Here is a 25146-nt window from a genome sequence, read left to right on the forward strand (position 1 = left end):
ATTTAATCTTTTAGAGTATTTGTTATAAATAATATTTCAGATTGACCATTTTTAAATAACTTTTACGAAATAGAATAATAAATTGAATTACAATATCAATATAAATCGATGATAAACAGATGTCACCACAAGAGGGTGGCTCCTCACAAACTGAACATCAGAGTAAATCTATAAATTTGGCTCTAAAATCCGACCTTAAATATCTTTTGAATTAAAATTAAATTATTAAATTTCTGGTTTTACATATCAAGAAACCTTTCGTTTTCGTTTTGTTTTTTAATGGGATATCGTTTAAAAAGGAAACATTGAAAATATTATCTCGCTGAAACAACATGAACATCAGAGAGATAAATAAAATTTTCTCACATATCTTTCTTTTAAATAAAAATTACGTAGCTAGATTTTAAATTAGTACCATTTTTTAAGGATTCATAAAGTACAAACAATTTTCTGAGAAGATTGAATCAAAGAAGTTTCTACTGATATGTAAACCAATTATTATTATTAAAAAAGGATTATTTCAATAGTAGCAAAAGAACAAGAAGAAAATTCCATTGCATTACAGATGTAGTTCCATTAGTGCTCCATCTCGTCGTCTCTAAGTGGAATCTGACACATTTGTGATACAGATGCTCTATTGTGTATGGTGGGAATCCAGGTGTGAGAGAGACAGAGATAGATTGAAGTTTTATCAACCGAGTTCTGTGACATTTTTAATTTCTGTTTACTTTTGTTGGCTTTAAAGCCAGATTTTTAAAAACCCTTCGCCCGCAGGGTGAAGTGAACTAACAACAAACATGATAATACTCAAGTTTTCTTAGAGTAACGATGCCGAGTTGAGGGGGAAAATAATAAAAAAAGGTTTTAAACGTTTTATATTTACTGTAAATAGTCAAACCTTTATCTTTTATCACCATCCTTATTTGTACATACACATTTTTTTTTCAAATAATCGAACTCTTGCTATAAACGTCCACTCTACCTGATTACCAACCCTAAAAAGAAATAATTATGGTAGATTTGCTACAAAACACCACCCTGTTAACTTTGCATGTTAATATCACTTGTTGAAATGCATGAAATAGCAAATAAGAATAACGTAAACTATTCCACAAAAGTATTCATTAATAGGCAAAAACCTGGTAATATATCCTTTATGCTATTGAACGAAAAACTTACGATTGTTGAACAGTTGATTTATCGTTTGGAAAGATCATTAACTTGAACTCGACAAGATTCAAGTTGATATTACATGGTTTGAACATTTGCATAGACAACATTTCTTTCAACATTCATTAAAATTGTATTTTGATTTATATGTGTTTGTGTTTTAAGAGGGAAAGGCTGTTTAAACAAACATAAAAGTAGAGAAAGCACATCTTATAGCAAAGATAGATTCTTTCTTTTTTTTATATATTTTCCGGATCCGTCTACTCAGGGTTTCTTGAATTACTCAAATGCGTTTTGGCCATTTGTTGCTGTTGTGCCATTGTCAGTGAAAAACCGTTCTGCTTCAACGAAAGTTTAATTTATTCAAAACACTGCGATATATATATGTGATAATTTGAATAAAATAAAAGTATTTATCGAGTTTGTCGTTTTAAATTGTTAAAATACACTAGAATCGTGAATGGTTATTTGTTTCCTTTTTCCGTTTCAGGTCGTGCGTGGAGGATATGGTAACAATGAGCTCTGAGAAGGGTGGAGGGCGGAGGAAATTTGATAATCACCAGCAGCAGCAGGCCACCACTCCCTGTCATGATGACTCACCAAATCACCTCGTTTATGCAAAAGTATATTACTATTATATCATGTTAAAAAAATTAATAATAATTAAACGTTTATTTTAAATAATTCCAGATGGAAGCAATTGTTGAAAGAATGCAAGATGAAACGTCAGGAGTCCCCGTAAGGACTGTTAAGAGTTTCATGTCAAAAATACCATCAGTGTTCACGGGTGAATATTTTCTAACTATGATGTCATAATAAATCTCATAAAAACACAAGATAATTCAAATATATACGTATGTTTTTAGGTTCCGATCTTATATTATGGATGATGAAAAACCTAGATGTCGATGATCAAAGTTAGTAATTATAAGACATAATAATCAAACTTAAAATTAATTTTGTGTTTTCTTTTAGCTGAGGCTCTTCATTTGGCTCATCAAATGGCATCACATGGATATCTGTTTCCTATAGACGATCACATGTTGACAGTTAAAAATGATAACACCTTTTATCGCTTTCAGGTGTGTTATTTTCTATTCTTGCCTTTTTTTTATTGTCAGTTTAAATCTATTAAATACAATAATTGTGATTGTAGAGAGTAGTAGGAATTTAATATTTAGTTTATATCTCATTGGTTTTTCTACTACAGGCTGGATCACATGTAGTAGGTTTATCTTCAAGAAGTTTATTCATTCTAAAAATCAATTTTTATTTTTGTAATAATAAACCGAGATAAGTCTGAAGAGGGGAGGCAGAAGCCCGTGAAACTGATATCTTATAAATAAAAATCAAAAAATGACGGGACTAAATTTCTTAAAGAAAAATCTACTACATTAATATTTAATTATCTTTTTTTTTTTTTTTTTTTAGAATGAAGATTGTCGATATCACCTCAGTTGATTAATTTTGAGGGAAAAAATCGCGATGTACATATCTGTCAAATCGTTAAAATTATTTTTTTTTTCTTTTTAAATGTTAAATAAGAAGAATATAGGATTATGACAATTCTTTCCTCCACTGTGACTTAAATACTTGTGGAACCCCTATAGTTTGTAACCATACTTTGGAAAGTGTGCTTTTTCTGATGAGCTAAGCACTTTCTTTGGTGCCTCTTCCCAGATCCCATCTTCTTTAGGTGTTAGTTAAGAGGGTATTGGAGGCGTATATTTTTTCTGAAATTCTGCCTGTTGAGAAAGAGGAGTTCCTCTGCCTTCTTTTATAAATTTTAGCTTGCCTCATACTGGTGTTTGAGTTTTTCTTTCTCAGGCCATTTTTCCAGTTCCATCTAAAGTAAACACTCCGGTGCGCCTAGTTGTGGTTCTGATCCCATGGGCGAGAGGGCTGCACCTTTTTTGGCTAGCTGGTCAGCCTGTTGATTTCCTTCTATGCCTTTATGTCCGTGAACCTACTTTAAGGTAATCTTGTTTTGTTTTTCCAGAGTCATTAGACTAGTTTTGGCACTCAGATGAGTGGAGTAGAAAGTATATGCATTTAGTACCATCTCATTCATTTTAATTCTTTCCAAAATTTTGTCTTGGTTCCTATTTAAATCTGGCTTTATTTCTTTGTATCTCGACACTCTCAAAAGCCACCTTTTGTACATAAATATGTAAAGGTAGAAGGTCAGGTCAAGTGCTCTAATGGGTATGCATTGCCCCAGTTTGGTCTGCGGTCCCTTGTTCGGTGTTTTTGGTCACCATGCTAGAGCTCTGTATGTAACCCAGGGTCCAACCGTGGCACAAGTAGGTCATTTGGGGGTTTATTCCCCAGTTTTAATTGAATAATCTTTGATCAGTGCTTAGTTGATCAAAGATATAGTCTTGATATAGTCTTGGCTTTATGCAGAATGTTACCTATGTGTTTTCCCCATTTGAGCCTTTGGTCAAGGGTTTTACCTAGGTACTTTGTTTCTTTGGAGAAATTTAAGGCTTCATCCTTTATAGTGGGAGCTTTTATAATGAGCTTCCTTCTTTTTATAAAAGGTATGAGGTGTTTTGTATTGTATAATAATAATGTTTATTAATAAAGCTATTTATAAAATAAATCAAAATAGGTCAACAAAAACTTTTTTTTTTGCTTGGATACTAATATGTCAATAGCTTTATAAGATTAAATTGGATCTTCGGTATAATTGTACATTACTATATTATATGTATAATGTATAAAGAAAAAATCTGAGCCTCATGTGAAATAATTTTAGGACAGATTTAGCAGAATTTCTCTTATGTTGCATGCATTTTTTGGACATAATCTAAATTGTTTTCACGCCATCACCCATTACAAATGAATTTATTGATATGAATTAAACTTCAATTGAAAATAAGTTTGGTCTGTAATTATTTTTTTAGACACCTTACTTTTGGCCATCCAATTGCTGGGAGCCAGAAAATACTGATTACGGTAATTAGAGAACAAAAAAGAGAATGTTGCATGAAAACACAATTCCTTATAAAATAATTATTTTTTGTTCACACAAAGATGTACAAATTAGCTTGAAATGGTTGCATGAGAGATTATTATAGATGCTTAATTTATGCTGTTTATAGTTTACTATAGTTGAACCCTTGTATATTAATAAAACTTGTAAATGTTGTAAAATCGATGGTATTTATGTGTTATAGCCGTTTATTTGTGCAAACGTACAATGCAAAACAAAACAAGGCTAGAACTGGCCGATTATGAGGCCGAAAGCCTCGCAAGACTTCAGAAAATGTTTTCAAGGAAATGGGAGTTCATCTTTATGCAGGCGGAAGCTCAAAGCAAAGTGGACAAGAAGAGAGACAAGCTGGAAAGGAAAGTTCTGGACTCGCAGGAGAGGGCTTTCTGGGATATGCACAGACCTATGGTAATTATTAATTATACAGTCAATTCTTGATAATTTGAAACCCAATGGATTTAAAAAAATTGTTTTTCTTTCCTCTTGATAATTTGAATTCTTTTTTTAATCCATTGGGTTTCGAAATATCAAGAGGAAAGAAGAAAAAAAATGATTAAAACTTGATATGCCCTTTTCCAAGTTATTACAAGAATTATACATATGTAAAACATCATAAAAATAATGAAAACGCCGCAACAGATCAACTGTAAAATTGAACATTGTTATACATTATTAAAAAAATAGAGAAGCAATTTTCAATGTGGTCTGGTGTCCATCGTTTAAATGATTTTCAAAATTGACTAGTGCTGAACATAACACACTGACAAAACACAGACCGCTGAACATAACAAACTAGAGAAATTTCTAAGAAACTTTAGGCAAGAAGGAATTACATAATTCATGGAAATTTAGAGGAATATTACAAAGAAAAAATTAAAATAATAAAGGAGAAGTAGCTACATTTCGATTTAAAGCCTACACTTTCTCCTCCCTCTGTTACAAAAAATATTTTGCATTATGTAGTGTATAAAAACAGAATTTTTTAAATTCAAAATTGACCTGTTGAGGAGTTTGTATTATCAAACATTTTATTATCAAGTTTCAATTTAACAAGAGTCCACTGTATATACTGTTTAAATAATAAATTAACAATTTAAAAAAATATTGTTTTTCTCAGCCTGGTTGTGTAAATACGACAGAATTGGACATTAAAAAGGCATGCCGAATGAATAAGCCTTCGACAACATCAAAAGGTGCGCAGGGTGGATCTTCAAATGAACAGGTGATAGAAAACTTGCAGAAAGAAATTTCTTTTCTCAAGACACGTCTGGACAGATCAAATATAAAAATATCTAAAGTCGCCGAGTCGTAAGTTTGAACGTTAATTACAATTTATTTTGTGCTGCATATAATCACAAATGTTTTGTATTTTTTAAGCTATATAAGCTATTTTGAGCAGTACTCAGAATACGATCCATTTTTCACTTCTCCTGACGTTGCCAACCCTTGGGTATCTGATAACCCAGATTTTTGGGAACAAGAAAAACAAGGGTATTTATTTATTTATTTGTTTAAACGATTCATTCTGTTCTGACTGATTTGTGATTTTAGGAAAGATGTTGCTGCCCGTAGAGTTAAGAGATGGGCCTTTAGCCTGCAAGAACTGCTGGCAGATCCTGCTGGGCGAGAGCAATTTGCTAGGTTTTTAGACAAAGAATTCTCTGGAGAAAACCTCAAGTAATTTTAACAAAGAAATATTTTTAATAACATAAGACATTATTAAAAATATTTAGAATATAAAAAAAATTGTATTTTTGTGTTTCAGATTCTGGGAAGCTGTAGAAGAATTGAAAGCCTTGCCACAGAGTGAGGTTGCTGAAAAGGTCAAAGAGATCTGGAACGAGTACCTTGCTCCTGATGCATCATGCCCGGTCAACATTGACTCGCATTCAAATGAAATAACAAAGAAAAACATGGTTAAACCCGACCGGTGGACATTTGATCCAGCAGCGGTAAGCATTATATTTTAAATAATTAATCTTTAAGTAGGTATTGGTCGAGGTAAAGCGGACGGCACGAAAGTCGTGGTTCGAATCCTGCCTGTGGCACTGTCCTTTTTTATCTCAACCTTAAAGATTAATTAATTTAATTGGTCAGTCGGACCATGAAACCTAATCATTATTTTTAACATGATTTAGATATAAATATTACTGATTTTGAATTGTAGGCGCATGTCTATCATTTGATGAAGACAGATTCATATTCAAGGTATCTTAGGTCAGAAATGTATAAGGATTTTCTTCAAGGTTCGAAAAAAAAGGTTAGAAGATTTATTTTTTCATAAAATTGCTTACATAATTAACACACATATATTTTTACAGACATCTATGAAAGGAATCAGGTCGATTGTTTCATTTTCTGGGAGGAAAGATGCTAATTCTTAATTGTGATAAAAAGAAATGAGTCCAAGGAAATAATTTCATTTTTCGTTCTTTTAATTTTCATTCTTTTGGTTTTTATTTTTAATGTTAACAAGCAAACAAGTCAACTCTTGGACCCTTGCCATCATTGTGTAAATTAAATTGGATACTTAAACGTAAATGAGTTTGCTCATTTTTTTATAATATATGAAAATTGCCATAAAGAAATATAGTGAGATCTGTAAACATTTTAAAAAAAGTGTAACATCAAATCAATGTACGGGTATTCTTACAGATTGTTAGACTTAATTTTTTTACACAAACCAATTATTAATATTAGCAGTTTTTTATTTTAACGATTGTACTTCTGGGTAAAAGGAAAAGATCTATTTTGATATTTTCCTAGAATTGCATTTAATAATTTATATGATACTTTCAGGACTACAGTAAAATAATCTCTATAAATATAAACTTAATTGGATCATTAAAAATCAATCATTTAAATTGCTTACAAACATTAGTATTTAGTAATTATTAACAAATGTAAAGTTTAGAATGATTTTATATCAAAATGATTTATTATTATCAATCATTTTATTATCAAATGTTTTTCAAAAAAGTTTAATAAATAATTAATTATGTTGGCAAGTATCACAGCATTTTCAATAATTATAATTTCACTTTTTTATTTGATAAATTATTTAGAATTAGTGATCCAATTAATGTGCAGTGTTATGCTTGTACGGTGCACCAGCTTAAGATTAAAATATGACCTTTAATTTAGTAGCGTTGTCTGATTATAATAAAGGTTTAGATGTATGGGAGGAGCGTTTTTTATAGACATTCACCTGCTTTTCTGAAATGTAGACTAAGTAGGTAAAATAAAAAATAATTGTATAGCTTCTAATTAAAAATAGATGGTGCAATAATATTCAATGATACAAACAAACAAAAAGTTTATTAAACAGGGAGCAATTGTAGATTTTATTTTACAAAATTGAGTTAATGAATTTTGTCAGAGCTTTCAACTTTTGCTAGATTTTTCTATCAGCATGGAATTTAGGTTTATATATTAAAAAAATTATATTATTAAAAAAAATATGTAAAATATTCAATTGGTGTTTTTCCCAGATTGTTTTTTGTTAACTTTTAAATTTGCAATGTACGCAAAGAAAAAACAAAATTATAGAAAAGATCACATCATATAATAGTTACGTGTTATAACACTCTTCATTATAGTTTACAAAAATAATATATATGATATATACAACATGTTTGATGTTCTATGTTACCAAGTAATTTGCACATAAAATTTCAGATAAATCTAAGTGGTTTATTGTTATTTGTTGTTTATCAAAGGGCTGTTACTTCTACAATCTACAGGATACTTCTCGACCATGCATTGCAAATTGAAATGTAATCTTTGGAGAAAAAAAAAAAATGTAAATATGCATAATATATTTATTGTTATAAACTTTACATAACTTCAACATTAAAAAAAATATATAAATTATAATAACAAAAAGATGCACTTTATTGTTATTTCCTAGCAATAATTAGTATTTGTTATACAACTATAACATAATATTTATTGAGAACGATATAAGCCGCTACATCTGGATAGGTGACCCTTAATTTAGGTGTAGGGACTATTAGAAATTGTTTTGGACTTGGAAATGTTTAAAAACTATTTTTATTTGATCGAGGAAATTTTAAGTATCTTGAAGCGGCTGAGAATGACTCTCATAAACCAACAGTACACCATAGCAACATATATGATATTTAAACAAAATTGTATAAAAAATATACAGGTGTGTATATTTATCCTTTGGGACAATGTTACTTGAACTCTGTTATTTGTAAGGAAGACAAAGTGACAAAAAAATAAAAAATGGTTAGTGATGGAATTTAATAATTAGTACTAGTTGAGTTGATAATTTAGCCAATGTAATCAAAATAAAGATAAGATTTAGGCAAATACATTTTGTAAATTGGAACTTAAAAAAAACTTTTTGTATAATGGAACCACATTTTCATGTGTAATCTCATTATTTGATATAGTTTTGTCTGTGTTAGCATTTAGACGTATATTTTGTTATACATATCATTAAATTTGTGCAATTTATGGAATTAAATTTACATTGTTGTAAACAAAAATTGTCAACGTTGTAGCAGGAAGGCTGAAGTATTGTAAAAATAATAAATAAATTTAAGTTAAAAGAGGCATAACCAAGATTTAATATTATTTACTCATTATTATTTATATATTCAGATTATTTATGTAATTTATATATTCACGGTCACTAATCACCACACATTATTTATATAAACAAACAATGATTTATTTTTTTGAAAATGGAAATAAACTCACTTTAAAATTAATAATTGTTAAATTTATTTCTACAAAAATGTTTTCTTGATTTTGTAAAAACAAGGGTCAAATGATTCCTCTTTCTTATCAAATGTTCAGCCTTCCAAATATAGTTTATTGATTTATATATTTTTTTAAATGATATTTTTTTTATTCAGTTATCCTTTGTATAGATATTTATATATAAATAAAATTAAAGATAGCAAATGTTGTTGGGTTGTGTTATCCAATTTACTAATGATTAGGAAGAAGTATAAGAAAAAATACTACAAACCATGACATAGAATACGTCAAAACAAAGTAAATGATTAATGAGAGAATAATCTAAATGAATTGTATAAAAAATGATCTCTGCAGTAATTGAAACTAGATAATTAGTCTATTGTTGCTTTTTAGTTTTTATTTTCACAACACTTGATGTCCAGTGTGGAGAATAGTCTGTCCTTATTATAGACTTGGTAAATATGATTAATCAAAATCATGGAAATTTTAAACTACTATTTAAAGATTACCAGTAAAGCACTCAAATGCGGGTCTATTTGCCTTCAAACCAGTTTATCACAAAGTTTGATGACTGTTTAGTGTTTTTTATAAATGTTCTAAGTATTAAAGAAATAAATGTAAACTCATGCGTAAAACCAGCCGTAATTAGTCATTTAACAGGCCCTGCACAAAATAACGAATTGAAATGTAGAAAAATTTGCATTTCAGAATTCATACTGTTAGATTTGAACTAGAAAGAAATAAGGAAAATCAGTGTTTACAAATTATCTGAAAAACAAATTGAAACAAAGCAAATGTTTGTGCAATTTTAATAAAGAAATATTTTGAAATTATTATTTTCTTAATTTCATCCTATTAGTAAAATGTGTTTTTGCAAATATAATTTTTGAATTATAAATCCACGTTTGAATTAATCACAATTGAACAATTGTAACCAATGTTTTTCAATTCACAAAGATGTTGTTCCTAAAAAAAATTAATATAATTATTAAACAAATTTTATAAATGAAGATATGTAAATCATTGAGATTATAGCAATTTAAATTTAAATGTGATGTTTTATTTCATCCCATTCATTATTTTTTCTCTTGGACAAAAAAAAAAAAAATTCTATCTACTCCACAATGAAAAAATAGCACGTGTAATCTACTTTTCCGATCTGAGGTCATTATTCCCAAATTATTATGCAATTTTCAATTTTTGAACTGTGAACTGAACTAGTTTATTCCCAATTGAATATTCAAGGCAGTTGTACGAGGAATATTTGGTCCGTCCTGGTGAAAACACAATTAGTCCAACTAATTATATCTTCTGCTTTATAGGATCCAGCATCCCTCAAAGTGATATTGATTGATACAAAAACAAAGGCCGAGCATTATATTTCAAGGTTTCAACTATTATTTTACAACTTTTAATTTTGTATGTTATGGGATAAATAGTTGTGTGTGTAGTTTATAAACTAACTAGTACACTTATCAACACTCACTCTATCACTGTTATTACCGATGGCTCACTCGATATGTCAGCCCTTTCATCATTAAACACACAAACATTTTTAATTATTTACAAATACATACACATATAGTTAAAATAAATATACAAAAGCACGTTTACATTTAAATGTACAAACATTTATCATACACACCACACAATATGTACAATTCTATACATGAAACACTCCCGTTTTCCTTAAGAAGTGGAACAGGGACACAATATGTACAATTCTATACATGAAACACTCCCGTTTTCCTTAAGAAGTGGAACAGGGAAGCCTACAATTGACCCGTTTGAATGCCATCTTTATGTCAGGGTTCATGCTAACTTGCCTATATATATTACACAGGGCGGGCAACCAGGACCCGAGGGGTTAAAAGCCTGAGTAGGCCCGTACCCCATCCCTAAAAGGTCCGGGACCTGGTCGGCTCACGAGTCCTGCATAAACCTTTTGGACCTATTCACAAACCCCAGGATTGTGGACCATTTTATCCTGGGGAGTGTTTTGGTTATGTCCTCTCCTTCGAAAGTATTAAATCTTTCCCTAGCATACCTATCGCATTCTGCGAGGTAGTGTCGGGCCGTTTCTTCTTTTGTTTCGCAGAAGCGGCAGAAGGGGTCTGGTAGAGTACCCATTATGAAGAGGTGTCTTCTCAAGGGGCAATGGCCCGTTAGGATACCTATCAGCCTCCTTATTCCCCTCCTAGAGTTAGAGAATAGCCATTTCGATTCNGTGACCCTGATTCTCAGAGTACTGTTACCTAAGCACATATTTACCATCCGACCCTCTAGGTATGTTTTCACCCATCCTATGAGGTGTTGGTGAACGTTATATTTATTTAGTGCTGCTATAATGCATGAGGTATCTGCATTATCAAACGCTCCTTGGATATCAAAGAAGCATCCTAAGGTGTACTCATTATTGTATAATGATTTCTCAATCCTTCCTACAAGTGTATGCAGAGCAGTTTCCACTGATCTTCCTGGTAAATAGGCATGCTGATTAGGATGTATCAAGGTATTGCTAACTTGCCTACTTGCTCCCTGTAATGGGCCAAGGCTTGGCACCGTTCGATCAGATGACACATTGAGCAACCTTTGTCTAAAAATGGGACACCTGCACGGGTTTTCACCCAAAAGCAGGTCAGACAGGTTAGCCTATCCTATCAGTTTAGCACAATCCTTTCCTTTTGCTTCAGGCAAGTTTTCTATTATGTCCCTAACTGTAATTTTAGAAAAAATTTGTTTTTCAAGTTGAAATCAAAAATGTAATATTGTAGGTTCTAAATTATGAGGCAAGGTATAACTTGCTCTTAATATCATTTTTTTTTAAATTAACTTACAAATAGTGCTTGGTTTGTGTGCACAATACATCTTTTGTTTGTACATGTTTGAAAGACGTTTCATCTTTAACCAATTTAATTTTATATCATATGTATTAAAATTTAATATATTAACTAATTTTGTTTAAGATTAATTTAAGACAGGTTTTTATAAATAAGTTTGGAAAATTTCTTACAATGCTTTAAGATATTGTAAGCAAATATGTGTTTTTGGCATTTTATTTAAAGGTGGTAATGGGTTGGTTTTCAAATGGGAAATGTACGAGCAAAGTAAGGTTGGATGGAAAAACAGCGGTTATTACAGGAGCCAATACTGGGATTGGAAAGAAAACTGCACTCGATCTTGCTAAAAGAGGTATTGTTGAAAATTTATTTAAAAGAACCTGTAAAACATAAAAAAGTGTTACAGGTGCGACAGTCATAATGGCATGCAGAAACATCGACAAAGCTAAAGAAGCGACAAAAGGAATAAAAAAGTGTGGAAATGAAAAGGTTATTGTTGAAAAACTCGACCTTTCTTCACTGCAGTCAGTCCAGGATTTTTGTACACGGATACAAAAAAATCACCAGAATATTCATCTGCTCATAAACAATGCTGGAGTTATAACTAAGTTAAGAGAATTGTCAGTTGACGGCTATGAAATGCATTTTGCCACAAATCACCTTGGACATTTTCTTCTCACACTACTCCTTCTGCCAACGATAATTGCTCCTCAACCTGCTAGAATTGTCAATGTTTCTTCCAAATTTCATATTTTTAGTAATTATATTGTATATGTTACAAGTTTTTATTTAATTAATCAGGAGGACTTTGAAATTTGCAGCTCGATCTTTACATTTTGATGATGTAAATTTGGAAAAGTCGTATCAAACACTGTTAGCTTATGCAAGGAGTAAGTTAGCTAATATTCTTTTCACTAGAGAATTAGCACACAGGCTAAAGGGTAATTTTGTATTTACAAAAATATAAAAATAAATAAATATTATACTTTAAAACATAATACAAAGTTAAACATTTCAGACACTGGTGTAAACGTTTATTGCTTACACCCAGGTGTGGTGCGCACTGAAATATCTCGCCATGTTGATAGTTCATTTTTTCGAGGTGCAAGATGGCTTTACCACACAGTCGGCTATCCATTCATGAAAAGCCCTAAACAGGGAGCACAGACGACACTTTATTGTGCACTAGATGAAAAGACAGCAAACAATACCGGGCTTTATTATGAGTCAGTTAACTTAATTGATTAAACAATTTTTGTGCTCTAGATATACTTTTTTTTTTTCAGTGATTGCAAAGTATCCTGCACATCAGCATTAGCGAAGAATGATGAGGTTGCAAAAGAGTTGTGGGAGGTGAGCGAAAAAATGGTCAATCTTGGCGATTTTGATCCATTTCTTTCATTGAAAAAATAATTAATAAAAAAAGCTTGCCACAGTTCAATTTATTCAAGAAACCTTAAAGTAGGAACCAACCAAAAAAGGAAGAGCTGGAGGATTTTTTTTTTCATCAAGAAATAATTGAATACACTGGAAAACTGCACATTCTCAAGATATATGACTCTGAAAATTGTACATTTGCCTCCTAATTATTATTGCATCCTTGTTGCATAATTATATAATAGTGTTAAGTATTGCAGCAAGTATAAACTGAAAGGGGAGGCTTAGAGTGAATTGCTACTTTGTTTAGATCAAAAGGCATCAAGAGAAATGCGTACAATTGTTCATACAATCAAAGTTCTTAGAGACTACGTTCAAAGTAAAGCAATTACACAGTGTGCAGCTTGAAAAGAGGAGAAATGAAAATACCAACCTACAGCTAGACATGGTATGATGGTGCATATATCAAACAGCCTACCATTGAACACCTCCAAAACACAACCAACGACCTTCAATCCTTTTAAAAAAAGATGGTTCCTACTCACATTAAGTTATAAATTGGGGGTTTCGGGTTCATTGGTAGTAGTTTTTTAACTGCATATTGGTCATCTGAGAATAAAAAATCACTATTTTTTATGGCTGTTTGAACTCTATTTTTTAATTTTAAGGTGGGATCTTTTTGTATTTCTTTACAGTCGTTATTTTTTAGGAATTCCTCAACTTTAGAAATGTAATTTTGATGTTGAAGGATAACTACACTATTACCTTTATCGGCTTTTAAAATAACGCTGTTGTTACTTTTTATCTTTTTATCAATAGACCTAATTGTACATGGGATATTTAATTTTTTTATGTTTAGATTTACCAAATTTTGTTTAATTATTTCAGCACATTTATATTTTATATTTGTATTTATGTTACAACAATCTACCGATGAACAAAGGGATAGTAGTTTTTTTATATCTAATTCTGTTTTAGGGACAAATTTTAAGCCTTTGTTTAATAGTTTTCTTCTTTATTTAGTACCATGTTTGTTGTTTATAACCCTTGGATAAAATTTAACTGGAGTTTTTGGATCTTTCTGGGTATTTTTATTTTTAAGTGTACCGTATTTAGGTTTTTAATTTTTAGAGTAGGAACCATCTTTTTTATAAAGGATTGAACTCCACACCCACCCCATCATTTATAATTTCTATATAACGACCTTCATGTTGTGCCATGTTGAGGATAATGAAGATCACAAACAACATGTGAAATTCCTAGGTGGATCCCGCTCTTAAATGAGATGAGCATTGCAAATTCATCAATGGGGGAAATCATTAAAAATAATTTCTTTCTCAAACATTAAAAGAGAATACTCTGTTTACGAGATTGATGGTGTCAGGCCACAACAAATTAAACTTTCAATATCCAATTGGTTTTATTACTGACCGGTTTCAACCCACTGGGTCATTCTCAAGGTCCTAAATCAACATTTCTGTCAGTTTTAAACATTTTTTTTTTTACAAAAACAGCAAATCTGTACTCACAAATAAATACAAGTATATAATCTTTAAACTACAAGGGGATTTATGAATATCTTGGTATCATCTGCAAAATAACTGTTTTCAAACTGACATAAAGAATTAATAGAATTGGACCCAAAACCAATCCTTGCAGAACTCTGCTAAGCACTGGATAGGAATTAGAATATGCTTGATCAACCTTGATTTTAAAACTTTCAGGGAGTTGTTTCTAGAAATTTAGGAAATTACCATGGATCTCAAGCACCTCCAGTTTGTTAATTAAGAGTCTGTGAGATATAAACACCCTGGAGAAATCAAGGTAGATAATAGTTGTAATATTTGAGTCCATGTTTTTTTGTCCAGAGGTTGTCATTTTTGTTGTGTTCTTCGAGACTAGCGACAGGATGTATTTCTTGGACTATGGTAGTAAACTAAAATTAAATGGCAAGATGCTATCATATAGATCTGTCATGCTTGAAATGATGTTCCAGTTATTAGTTATTTTTAAATTTACGCAAAAGTTGTTCATCAAGATCAAATTGTTCTTTTCTTTTAACTTGACATTTAGGTTTCAAAGTTTACGCCACCTGGCGCATCTATAGAGTGTTCTGCCATAATTTCGCTAGTATCGCTATTTTTATCAAGCCCTATTTATTTTAAATAATAATTATTATACTTTTTATTTGCGGTTATTAATTGTCGAATTGTTGTTTTTCGCAGGTTTTCTTCTCTATTTTTCGGCTAATTTGCATATTAAAATAGAATCAAGTCACATTTCGATTATCAGTATTTTTCTGGGTCGTACATCAAAGTCGAAGCACTATCATCGAATTAATTTTATGTTTTCAAATAGCAGTTTAAAACGGTTCTTACAACGGGCGTTGAATACTGAATTGATTGAAATTCTTTCTAAATTTCCCTAGAATAAATAGCTAATTGTTTTTTAAATTTGGCCGTCAGAACGTCAAGTAGCTCTCTCTAGTCTCTGTCATTTCAAGTTCATCTAGTGAGACTGTGAGAGACTGAGTGACTAGTTGTACGTCTGAATTCATTAAGGTCACATCAGTTTTTCCACTGAACGAAGCTCTAAAACTGAGCTGTTAGCAAAACATCAAATTTCCGAAGAATTCGATCGTTGGATGGCATCTCTTTGCATAACATTTAGTAAAAGGTTTAGCTAAGTAAGCGAATTCACAACGACTCTTGCAAATCTACGCCAGTAATTAAAAAAAAAAGTCAATACATGAACAATAGCACGCACTGCAAATAACAAAGTAACACAGTTAACAAAAACATTGTTTAATCATCAATAACTTTCTTTTAAATCAGTTTGGTGCATTGGAATCACTAATGAATTATATATTTTGGTTGAGAGACACCATAACCCAGATGTATCAAGTCAAACTGCAGTACTCTCTCTTGTGTCATTTTTTATATTAGAAGTGACACATGCATCTCTTTATAGTTTACCCAAATAAGGCCATAACTTATCAGCTTTGTTAGGTCGAGATATACCAGTAGTTTCATATTTTGTGATAATGCAGATATTAAAGAAGATAAAATGATCGAATATTGGTGGTGGTGCTTAATGAAATATTTAATTTAAATGATTAACTTTGTTACACCATGTTAACTAGTTAAAACAAAATGGTTTGGTAATAAAAGGGTTTTTATAGTGTTTTATTTTTTCATTCTACACAAATAAATTTATAATTTTTGTTATTATTAAGTGCCCAAGTAGACTCCTAGAAGAACAAACTTCCTTTGTAATTAACTATGAGTTTTTCTCATGACATTGAGCCTTGGTTACATAAGCATTCTCCTTATAAATATATCTTTATTCTCATTTAAATTAATTATGTAAAGATTAAAGCATTTATTAACTAATTTCACAATATTGCAGGCCATAGTCAACTTTTAGAATATTAATTTAAAGGGGAGGGCAGCCATAGGATTTTTGAACAAAGAGAAATATTTTCATGGGGGTAGGGCAGACCCCAGGATGAGATATTGGAGTTAAAACTTAAGACAGTTTTTTATAAGTAAGATAGAGTTGTTTCTTGTAATGTTTTACATAGGCATTTGTAAGCAGATTTGCAGTCAAATATGGGTTGGTTTACTAATGGGAAGTGTACTAGCAAAGTAAGGCTAGATGGAAAAACAGCGATTATTACAGGAGCCAATACTGGGATCGGAAAGGAAACTGCCCTCGATCTTGCAACAAGGGGTATTTGTTGAAAATTTATTTAAAAAAACCTGTAAAACATTAAAAAATGTTACAGGTGCGACAGTCATAATGGCGTGCAGAAACATCGACAAAGCTAAAGAAGCGGCAGAAGAAATAAAAAAGTGTGGAAATGAAAAGGTGATCATTGAAAAACTCGACCTTTCTTCGCTGCAGTCCGTCCGGGATTTTTGTACACGGGTACAGAAAAATCACCAGAATATTCATCTGCTCATAAACAATGCTGGAGTCATGGCTCAATTACGAGAATTGTCAGATGACGGATATGAAATGCAATTTGCCACAAATCACCTTGGACATTTCCTTCTCACACTCCTCCTTCTTCCAACGATAATTGCTTCTCAACCTGCTAGAATTGTCAATGTTTCTTCCAAAATTCATATTTTTAGTAATTATATTGTATTTGTTACGAGTTTTACCTAATTAATGTTGAGTATTTTGGTTTTTTCATTTTTTCAGGTCAATCATTACATTTTAATGATATAAATTTGGAAAAGTCATATGGACCATTATTAGCTTATTCAAGGAGTAAGTTAGCTAATATTCTTTTCACTAGAGAATTAGCACACAGGCTAAAGGGTAATTTTGTATTTTAAAAAATTGAAATATTTTACTTTAACAACAAATTATGATATTAAACATTCCAGACACTCTTGTAAATGTTTATTGCTTACACCCTGGTGTGGTGTACACTGAATTATCTCGTCATGTTGATAGTTCATTTTTTCGAGGTGCAAGATGGCTTTACAACACAGTCGGCTATCCATTCATGAAAAGCCCTAAACAGGGAGCACAGACGACACTTTATTGTGCAGTAGATGAAAAGACGGCAAACGAGACCGGGCTTTATTATGAGTCAGTTAACTTATTAATTAAACAACTTTTGTGCTTTATACATCCTTTTTTTCAGTGATTGCAAAGTATCCTGCACATCAGCATTAGCAAAGAATGATGAGGTTGCAAAAGAGTTGTGGGAGGTGAGCGTAAAAATGGTCAATCTTGGTGATTTTGATCCATTTCTTTCGTTGAACAAATAAATTTTTATAAACTTAAATAAATTGAAAGAATCGGGCATGAGGCCTTCAGAAAGAAAACACAATTTGACAGAGAGTAATGTTATTTTTTTTTCCTTGGGCCTCACACCCAATACTTTCTAGCCTACTAGATTTCATAATTGAAGGTAGATACTAACACATTCCAAACTATCAAATATATTTTATTTAATTGCTGTTGTTTTTTATTTTACCTTATTTATTTTTTTATTCATTAGTAATTTATTTTTGAATTACTGTTCTCTCTCACTCTCTCTCTCTCTCTCTCTCTCTCTCTCTCTCTCTCTCTCTCTCTCTCTCTCTTCTCTCTCTCTCTCTCCTTTCCTTTCAGGCCAGGTAGTTGCTAGGGCCATGCCAGCTCCTTGTGCTTTCTCCATATTGCATTTTATTATTTTTTTACATTACCTCTATCTTTAATGGTTAACCCTTCCACAAAAAATTAAAATGTAATAATAACTAAAATATAATTTATACTAAACTAGCCAACTAAAATATAATTTATACTATTAAAATGATTGTCTAACTGAGTTTGGCTCAACTGGCTGAGTTGGGACGCCGGCAAGGCATTTTCACCTTGACGCCCTCCCTTCATTCCAGCCAATAATTACATTCACCCATAGTAAAAATCATGCATTCACTATCCTAAGTTAAGACTGTGGCCCTTGAACACTGTTCCAAGGAGATTAAAAGGCTAGTTATTATAGACAGAAAAATAGCCGTTTACTAAGACAGTCAGATGGCACTGAGGGAAATTACCAATTATCGGTGGTAAAATTCAGTCATTTGGGATTGCATTAGGGCCTTGTCAGAAATTTGGGAAAACAACAAAATTACCCTTGCATGGGTAACAGAGCAGAGACAACATTAAAAATAAGTCCTCCATTCAATGGGACGGTATCCCAGGACTAAGGCATATGAAAAAGCTCATCAAAGGACAATGGCAGAACTAGTATTAAATCTGGGACGAGTTAGAACTGGAATAATAGTAGGACTGCTAACTGGGCAGTCCAGTGTCTTATAGACTCATAGTGGTAGAAACAAGTCTGTCGTTGACAACATTAATGTACTAAATACTTAAATTATATATATATATNATATAATATAAACTATAATTATTTTGTGATGGTATTATTTGCTGACAGAAAGGATAATAAAATTGTAAATCTGAAAAACAAATCTATCAGTGAAATTAATTTTATTTCTAGCCTTCTTTTAAAAGGGGCAAGTAGAGGGTAGAGCCAAAAGTACAATTAAAGCTATGAAAATTTCAGTGAACCTGTGTATAATTGATTGAACTCTTAAAGAAAAGTTGCCAGTAATTACAAAAAAAGGAGTGATTACAGTTCGCCATTTGTGAATAATTCGTTCAAATTGCCTGTTGTGGGTAGCTTCTTAAGAATGAAATAACCACGTCACTTTGTAACGATCAGTTTTCTTTAAACGTGAGAATGGGAAACTTTCTAAGTGCAAAATATGTCGGCAAGGAAAGGATTGATGGAAAATGCGTGGTAATAACTGGAGGAAACGAAGGCATTGGTAAATATACAGCACTCAATTTATGTAAACAAGGTAATTAAACATTTTAAGTAATTAAATTTGTATTTTATTTTAAAAAATATAGAAACAAATTAATTACACAGGTGGACATATAGTAATAGCTTGTAGAAGTGTACAAAAGGGAAAAGATGTAGCCAAATGGATAGAAGAAAAATTGCAACACAAAGAAAAACATGGAGATGTTAAAATTGTACAATTGGATCTGTCATCATTGACATCTGTTCGAGAATGCGCTGATAGTATACTTGAAACTGAAAAAAGGATAGATATTTTAATAAATAATGCTGGCAAGTAGTACTGTCCCAAAACATTAAAAAAATAAAATAAAATAAATAATACATTTTAGGCGTGATGTTCACACCCCATAAACTAAGCGAAGATGGCTATGAAATTCAGTTTGCTACAAACCACTTAGGCCATTTTCTGTTCACATTGTTGCTTTTGCCAAGGATACTTGCATCAAGGCCAGCTAGGATAATTAATCTTTCATCTGTAGCTCATTACTATTGTAAATATGTATAAATTTTTATTTATATATATTTTACAAATTTTTAAATTAAATTTAAAAAATATATATAAATTTTTAAACAAAATGTATGATTTTATTTCAATTGACCTTCTTTAGGTAAATCTATGGAGTATGAAGATCTTAATATGGTTGATGATTATTCTCCATTTAGAGCCTATACAAGATCAAAAGCTGCAAATGTTCTTTTCACTACAGAGTTAGCCAACAGATTAAAGGGTATGCTTTTAGAAATGTTTCATTTTCAATAAAAGCTGAGAAATTATGTTGTGAAACTAAAATTTTTAATTATATACTTAACATATTTTTGTATACAATATTGTGCCAATTCATTTCATAAGGACGCGGTGTCAACGTATACGCAGTCCATCCAGGGATAGTGCAGACTCGTCTTTGGAAACATTCAAGTGATACAATTTGCCCTGGAGTGACATTCATAATGGATAATCTTGGGTTTCTTTTTGGGAAAACTCCTGCCCAAGGAGCGCAGACTACACTTTATTGCGCCTTAAGTGAAGAAGTAGATTCTGAATCCGGATTTTACTATGAGTATGGTTTGAGTAAATTTAAAATAACAATAATGTTAAAATGCGAACTTGATTGATTTCAGTAACTGTAGAAAGAAGGCGCCGTCGGAGTTTGTCCTCAACCGAGATGAAGCTGAATTACTTTTTGTAAAAAGTTCTGAATACGTCAATCTTTCTTCAGATCCATATGATCCATTCACACCTGACAGTTTTCAGGAGCAAATGAATCGAATAGAAGAATAATCAATTATAAATTCAAAGACCTATAATGTACAAAAAAATAAATCAAAACTTCATTGAAATCCTATAAAAAAGTAAAATGTAACAACATAATAATAAGATGATAAAAAAATCACCGTATATTTAATTAAACATTCTATATTCATATAGAAAAAAAGTAATAAAATTTTTAAAAAATCATTAAAAAAAGTGAAATTTATAATATTACATAACAAAATTTTAAGCTTAGTATTTCTTTCCTTCTCACCCTACATTTCAATTCAAAATTTAAATGTATTCCATATGCTGCGAAGGAGAGAGAAAAAAAAGAAATGTTGGATGCCCAAACGGCGATGCCAAAAAAAAAAATTAAATGTATAAATTTTTTATTATTATAAAATATATTGAAATAACAGATGGATAAATATAGCACACCACTCAATGTATTTAGTTTAAAATTAACTCTATTATCTTTCTACATTAGTTACCAGTAATTAGGCGCTATCATAATAGTCAAAATTATGTTTTGTTTACTCCCTTTATTCTCTTTTTTACTGTGTACTGCTATTTGCCCAAAAAGTAACATTATTCCCTTCCTTTCTGCTACGGATAAAGATCGCTTTCATTTAATTTTTTTCATTCGTTGATTTCATTGGTCATTATTTTTATTGTTAAATATTTTTAAATGGCTCCAGTCAGGCAATTGAGTGAGTATGACAGTAACAGGGTCATAACATTATTAGATGAAGGATGCGGCTAGTGTGATGGTGCCAGGGACTGAGTATAAATCACTCTACAATAGAAAAGGTTCCTCCAATTCAGAGAAATAGGGCTTCACATTAGAAAGCCAGATCAGGGTCAACCTAAGACTACAGATGGGAGAGAGGATAGTTTCATCCATCATCAGGTGGGTCACTGATATTCTGGGGTGGCATTTCCTTGGATGCCTGCACCAAATTGGCTGTTGTGAGAGGAAGATCTCTAATTTCGTAGAGGTACTTAAAGAGCATGTAGTGCCATTTACCACCACCATCGGTAATAGATTCTTGCTAATTAATTAAGGTTTTTAGTTGAGGCAAAAAAAGTCAATGTCACGAGCAGGATTCGAACCCACAACTTTCAGCTAGATACGCCGCTACTCTACCTGAGCTATCGTCACTTCATTCCACTTAGACACTAACTTCTTATCTCAACCCCACCTTTTGAATTTTCCCTCCTTAATTAATTGAAAGATATTAATAACTATATAAATAAGCGGACCACAAAAACTAGTGAATTCTTGCTAATGTACGATGCCAGGCCCCATAGAGTACATATTATGGATGAGGTTGGAATTGAGTGCTTGGTGTGGCCAACTCAAAGTCCAGATTGGAATCTAATCTAGCACATTTGGGACCAATTTAAACCAATGGCAAAACCCAGGTCTTAACACCCTAGAAGAGTTGGAAACGGCTGTTCTTGATGAATGGGAAAAGATTCCTCAGGGTTTTACCAGAAATCTTTTTAGAGGTATGTAAAGGTATTTAATGGAGAAGTGATTCATGCCAGAGGTGAAAATAGATTTAAAAATTGATTTTTTTCCTATCTTATTTCTACAAACGAAACCTATTTTTGGTATACAAAATATGAATAAACCCAAATAAATTAAAATTTAACGGTGGTGTGTCAATTTTGTCCATAAGTGTGTACTGTTTTTTTCTTTCTTTCTCATTCACTCATTCTCTCTCTTTTCTTTTATTCTCTCAAACACTCTACCTCATTCACTATCTCTCATTCATTCTTTCTCACTCTTTCTTTTTCTCTCTCACCCACTCTCCCACATTTACTATCTCTCACTCACTTTTCTCTCTCCCTCACTCTACCTCATTCACTCACTCTCTATCTTTTCTTTTATTCTTAATTATATAATTACTCAATTAATTATACACATTTTTTTAAATGAAAAATTTGTGTCAGGCAGCATTCGAACCCACAACTTTCAGCTAAATTCACTGCTGCTCTATCACTTGAATTACCATGACTTCTTTTGCCCATGCCACAAACTTCCCATTTTGACTCTTATTCTCTCAAACACTCTACCTCATTAATTATCTCTCATTCATTCTTCTTTTGTTCTTCTCTCTATCACGCTCTCCCACATCCACTATTTCTCACTCTACCTCATCATTCACTCTCTCTTTCTGTCTTTTATTTTTCTCTCTCACATATTCTCCCTCATTCACTATCTCTCACTCACTGTTTCTCTCCACCTCCCACCACTACTGTTTCATTTGTTTCTTTTAACATTCTAAATTTTTTTCCAGTTCTCAGTACTGGTATGTTCAGAGTACCAAAGTTCTGATTAAGGTTACCAGAATTTAATTGTAATTAAAGTAGTTTATTAAAGTTGTGCAAAATAGTCAAATTTATTTATTTGTATTTTATTTATTGCTTATTGGTATTGTTATTGACTTTGATTTGAACCTTGGTTCATTGACTTTCCAGTATTCGAAAATGCTGTTTTTATTTTATAGTTGCTTGTTATCCTTGTATAGTTGTAACTTTGTAAGTGTATACATTTTACAATAAGTTTTTATGTTCAATTACAATAATAAAGTAGATTTTTAGTTTGTCTGTTCAAATTTCATAGGTATTTTTAAACGTTAAACTGTGCCGATTGTAGCGCTTCAATCGGAAACATTATAGACACTGAAGTGTCTATGTATGAACCTCTCCTTTACTCCACTAAAGTCAAAACATTGAAAATTAAACAAACTTCAAACGAGTAAACAAGGTGTTTTCTTATAATGCGGCTATGGATTTAGAAGAATCTGTGCCGGTCGAAAAGCCAGAAGCTGAGAAAGTTCGTTTCACCCACAATGAGCTTCTGGAAATCACGAATAAAACTCTAAGCGATTTAATATCCTGCGATTCTCTCATAAAAGACCTTCCACACGACCCAACTTTGGACGAGATAAACGCACAGCTCGCCCTTCACCACGGCCAGTCCATAACTGTCATCGTGAAAAAGGACAACAACGAGAAACTTCCTATTGTCGTAAGACATAATTAAAACAAAAACGAACTTTTCGCCAATTTTTTATTATATATTTCTCTGGTCTTTCAGGTGCATCACGGTGCTACTGTTTCCGATTTGAAAAAAGCGATTAGACGTTATGTGGCCCTGTCTTTAAGAAGAAAAGGTGATAATACGAAAATCTCCTGGAAGTACGTATGGAAGGAGAACAACTTGAAATCAGGTTCAGTGATTTTAGAAGAAGACAGAGCTAAACTCAACGACTGTGGTATTGTCAACGGAAGTAAAGTCACATTTGTAAAAAGATTCAGACAAAAGAATTCGATAAAATATTCAAAATCTAAAAGGGTTAATTATTAGTAGCTTTATAGTTGTTTTTTAAAATAATAAATTATATTTTCATGGCTGTCATTTCATTTCTTCCCACCACTCTTTTTATTTATTACTGTTATATTATTTACATTAAATTTTTTGAAGTAGTGAGGAGGATCAGGAATGGAGTACAGTAATCCGTTAACATTTGCAGGTGCTTGGTAACACTGCCGTGAATGTTAAATCTGCAAATGTTGAGTCTATTTTCCTATGCTATAAGGAGGGTTACATTCCATGACGAAAATTGGATACAATTTAAAACTATAAAAATAAGTTTATTCAAAATAATGTCATAGAAGACATAACAGTGTTTCAACATGTTAATTGTTTTCATTTCTTATATTTTTTGATGTGCAAGGAAAGAAATAAATATTAATTGTTTGCTTTTTCGCTGAATAATTAATTTCTTTAAGAATTTCCACATAAGGATTTGATCAGCCTCGATATCCCTTTTAAACTTAAAACTTCGATTTAAAGATGGGTCAAAATCCACTGCTTTTTTTGTAAATAGGTCCCTCAAGGCTAAAATTTCCCTGGGCTCTTTTGAAGAAAAGCTTTGGCCTTCATAAAAAATTTAAAAATGTGTCCAAAATTTTCATTCTTTCACCAAGGGTTGAGATGGGTTTTTTTTTTTTCTGTTTTAGAAGAGGAGGCATTTTGTGACACGAGAAAATAAAACAAACTGAGAAGAAAGAAGGAACAGTATGTCGAAAGCAGGCAAACGTTTCCTGAGAATCATAATTGATGATCTAATGAACCACCAATCCATTTTTTTAAAGAATTATTTTACAAAAATAAAATTGTTTACGCAAGAAATCGAACTTTTGCAAATGTGTGAAAACTTTCCCAATTTTTTCATACGAAAAGTGAAAACTGCAAATGTCAAAACCACGAGTGTTAAGGGATTACTGTATTTTAGAAAAACATCTTTTTTCATGTTTTTTGTCATCATTTCGACCTTTATTCGGGTCAACTTCAGGGCCTGGGCGAAAAAGGTCGAAGAGAGCT

At 31.6% G+C, this 25146-nt stretch overlaps 5 protein-coding genes across 15 annotated transcripts; all 5 read left to right on the forward strand.

The window, feature by feature from the left end:
• Nucleotides 1–676: 676 nt before the first annotated feature.
• LOC106667873 (regulator of G-protein signaling 7) lies at nt 677–7049 on the forward strand. The gene is made up of 13 exons (XM_014396104.2): nt 677–861; nt 1661–1793; nt 1861–1957; nt 2037–2087; nt 2146–2252; nt 4080–4131; nt 4353–4576; nt 5286–5476; nt 5546–5659; nt 5720–5845; nt 5934–6120; nt 6336–6428; nt 6490–7049. Exons 2-13 carry the CDS (start codon nt 1677–1679, stop codon nt 6550–6552), a joined length of 1422 nt encoding a protein of 473 aa, XP_014251590.1. The 5' UTR covers nt 677–861; nt 1661–1676; the 3' UTR covers nt 6553–7049.
• Nucleotides 7050–10066: 3017 nt separating this feature from the next.
• On the forward strand, nt 10067–13697 carry LOC106667879 (retinol dehydrogenase 11-like). 8 transcript variants are annotated; one of them, XM_024227535.1, is made up of 9 exons: nt 10067–10169; nt 10225–10289; nt 11968–12094; nt 12149–12499; nt 12564–12683; nt 12761–12968; nt 13029–13095; nt 13208–13311; nt 13380–13697. In XM_024227535.1, the coding sequence occupies exons 3-8, from the start codon at nt 11974–11976 to the stop codon at nt 13262–13264; spliced, it is 924 nt and encodes a 307-aa protein (XP_024083303.1). In that variant the 5' UTR covers nt 10067–10169; nt 10225–10289; nt 11968–11973; the 3' UTR covers nt 13265–13311; nt 13380–13697. The 8 variants fall into 8 exon arrangements, with proteins under 8 accessions (XP_024083303.1, XP_024083302.1, XP_024083307.1 ...); XM_024227534.1 differs by having other exon boundaries at nt 13208–13697; XM_024227539.1 differs by lacking the exon at nt 13380–13697 and having other exon boundaries at nt 13009–13095; nt 13179–13251.
• Nucleotides 13698–15623: 1926 nt separating this feature from the next.
• On the forward strand, nt 15624–18097 carry LOC106667861 (retinol dehydrogenase 11-like). Of its 3 annotated transcripts, none has more exons than XM_014396090.2 (6): nt 15624–15805; nt 16717–16851; nt 16907–17257; nt 17329–17448; nt 17517–17724; nt 17780–18097. In XM_014396090.2, the coding sequence occupies exons 2-6, from the start codon at nt 16731–16733 to the stop codon at nt 17904–17906; spliced, it is 927 nt and encodes a 308-aa protein (XP_014251576.1). In that variant the 5' UTR covers nt 15624–15805; nt 16717–16730; the 3' UTR covers nt 17907–18097. The 3 variants fall into 3 exon arrangements, with proteins under 3 accessions (XP_014251576.1, XP_014251575.1, XP_014251574.1); XM_014396088.2 differs by having other exon boundaries at nt 15626–15805; nt 16703–16851; XM_014396089.2 differs by having other exon boundaries at nt 15625–16851.
• Nucleotides 18098–19071: 974 nt separating this feature from the next.
• LOC106667796 (retinol dehydrogenase 13-like) lies at nt 19072–20840 on the forward strand. 2 transcript variants are annotated; one of them, XM_014395969.2, is made up of 6 exons: nt 19072–19490; nt 19562–19765; nt 19825–19986; nt 20104–20223; nt 20346–20553; nt 20615–20840. In XM_014395969.2, the coding sequence occupies exons 1-6, from the start codon at nt 19370–19372 to the stop codon at nt 20772–20774; spliced, it is 975 nt and encodes a 324-aa protein (XP_014251455.1). In that variant the 5' UTR covers nt 19072–19369; the 3' UTR covers nt 20775–20840. The 2 variants fall into 2 exon arrangements, with proteins under 2 accessions (XP_014251455.1, XP_014251456.1); XM_014395970.2 differs by having other exon boundaries at nt 19574–19765.
• Nucleotides 20841–23458: 2618 nt separating this feature from the next.
• On the forward strand, nt 23459–24172 carry LOC106667800 (U11/U12 small nuclear ribonucleoprotein 25 kDa protein-like). Its single transcript, XM_014395973.2, has 2 exons — nt 23459–23787; nt 23857–24172. Exons 1-2 carry the CDS (start codon nt 23545–23547, stop codon nt 24124–24126), a joined length of 513 nt encoding a protein of 170 aa, XP_014251459.1. The 5' UTR covers nt 23459–23544; the 3' UTR covers nt 24127–24172.
• Nucleotides 24173–25146: the final 974 nt, after the last annotated feature.

The sequence above is a fragment of the Cimex lectularius genome, unplaced genomic scaffold (assembly GCF_000648675.2).
Source record: "Cimex lectularius strain Harlan isolate CLEC.00 unplaced genomic scaffold, Clec_2.1 scaffold87, whole genome shotgun sequence".
In the NCBI taxonomy this organism is placed as follows: Eukaryota; Metazoa; Arthropoda; class Insecta; order Hemiptera; family Cimicidae; genus Cimex; species Cimex lectularius.

What these genes read in the sequence shown, in the direction of transcription:
- LOC106667873 (XM_014396104.2), top strand. Translation starts at nt 1,677, where the DNA reads ATGGTAACAATGAGCTCTGAGAAGGGTGGAGGGCGGAGGAAATTTGAT. An exon ending in ATCACCTCGTTTATGCAAAA is followed by an intron (nt 1,794 to 1,860) that starts GTATATTACTAT and finishes AAATAATTCCAG; the next exon opens with ATGGAAGCAATTGTTGAAAG. An exon ending in ACACCTTTTATCGCTTTCAG is followed by an intron (nt 2,253 to 4,079) that starts GTGTGTTATTTT and finishes TTATTTTTTTAG; the next exon opens with ACACCTTACTTTTGGCCATC.
- LOC106667879 (XM_014396112.2), top strand. Translation starts at nt 11,974, where the DNA reads ATGGGTTGGTTTTCAAATGGGAAATGTACGAGCAAAGTAAGGTTGGAT. An exon ending in ATTAGCACACAGGCTAAAGG is followed by an intron (nt 12,684 to 12,760) that starts GTAATTTTGTAT and finishes TAAACATTTCAG; the next exon opens with ACACTGGTGTAAACGTTTAT. An exon ending in AATACCGGGCTTTATTATGA is followed by an intron (nt 12,969 to 13,028) that starts GTCAGTTAACTT and finishes TTTTTTTTTCAG; the next exon opens with TGATTGCAAAGTATCCTGCA.
- LOC106667861 (XM_014396090.2), top strand. Translation starts at nt 16,731, where the DNA reads ATGGGTTGGTTTACTAATGGGAAGTGTACTAGCAAAGTAAGGCTAGAT. An exon ending in TTCCAAAATTCATATTTTTA is followed by an intron (nt 17,258 to 17,328) that starts GTAATTATATTG and finishes TCATTTTTTCAG; the next exon opens with GTCAATCATTACATTTTAAT. An exon ending in GAGACCGGGCTTTATTATGA is followed by an intron (nt 17,725 to 17,779) that starts GTCAGTTAACTT and finishes CCTTTTTTTCAG; the next exon opens with TGATTGCAAAGTATCCTGCA.
- LOC106667796 (XM_014395969.2), top strand. Translation starts at nt 19,370, where the DNA reads ATGGGAAACTTTCTAAGTGCAAAATATGTCGGCAAGGAAAGGATTGAT. An exon ending in TATTTTAATAAATAATGCTG is followed by an intron (nt 19,766 to 19,824) that starts GCAAGTAGTACT and finishes AATACATTTTAG; the next exon opens with GCGTGATGTTCACACCCCAT. An exon ending in GTTAGCCAACAGATTAAAGG is followed by an intron (nt 20,224 to 20,345) that starts GTATGCTTTTAG and finishes TCATTTCATAAG; the next exon opens with GACGCGGTGTCAACGTATAC.
- LOC106667800 (XM_014395973.2), top strand. Translation starts at nt 23,545, where the DNA reads ATGGATTTAGAAGAATCTGTGCCGGTCGAAAAGCCAGAAGCTGAGAAA. An exon ending in ACGAGAAACTTCCTATTGTC is followed by an intron (nt 23,788 to 23,856) that starts GTAAGACATAAT and finishes CTGGTCTTTCAG; the next exon opens with GTGCATCACGGTGCTACTGT.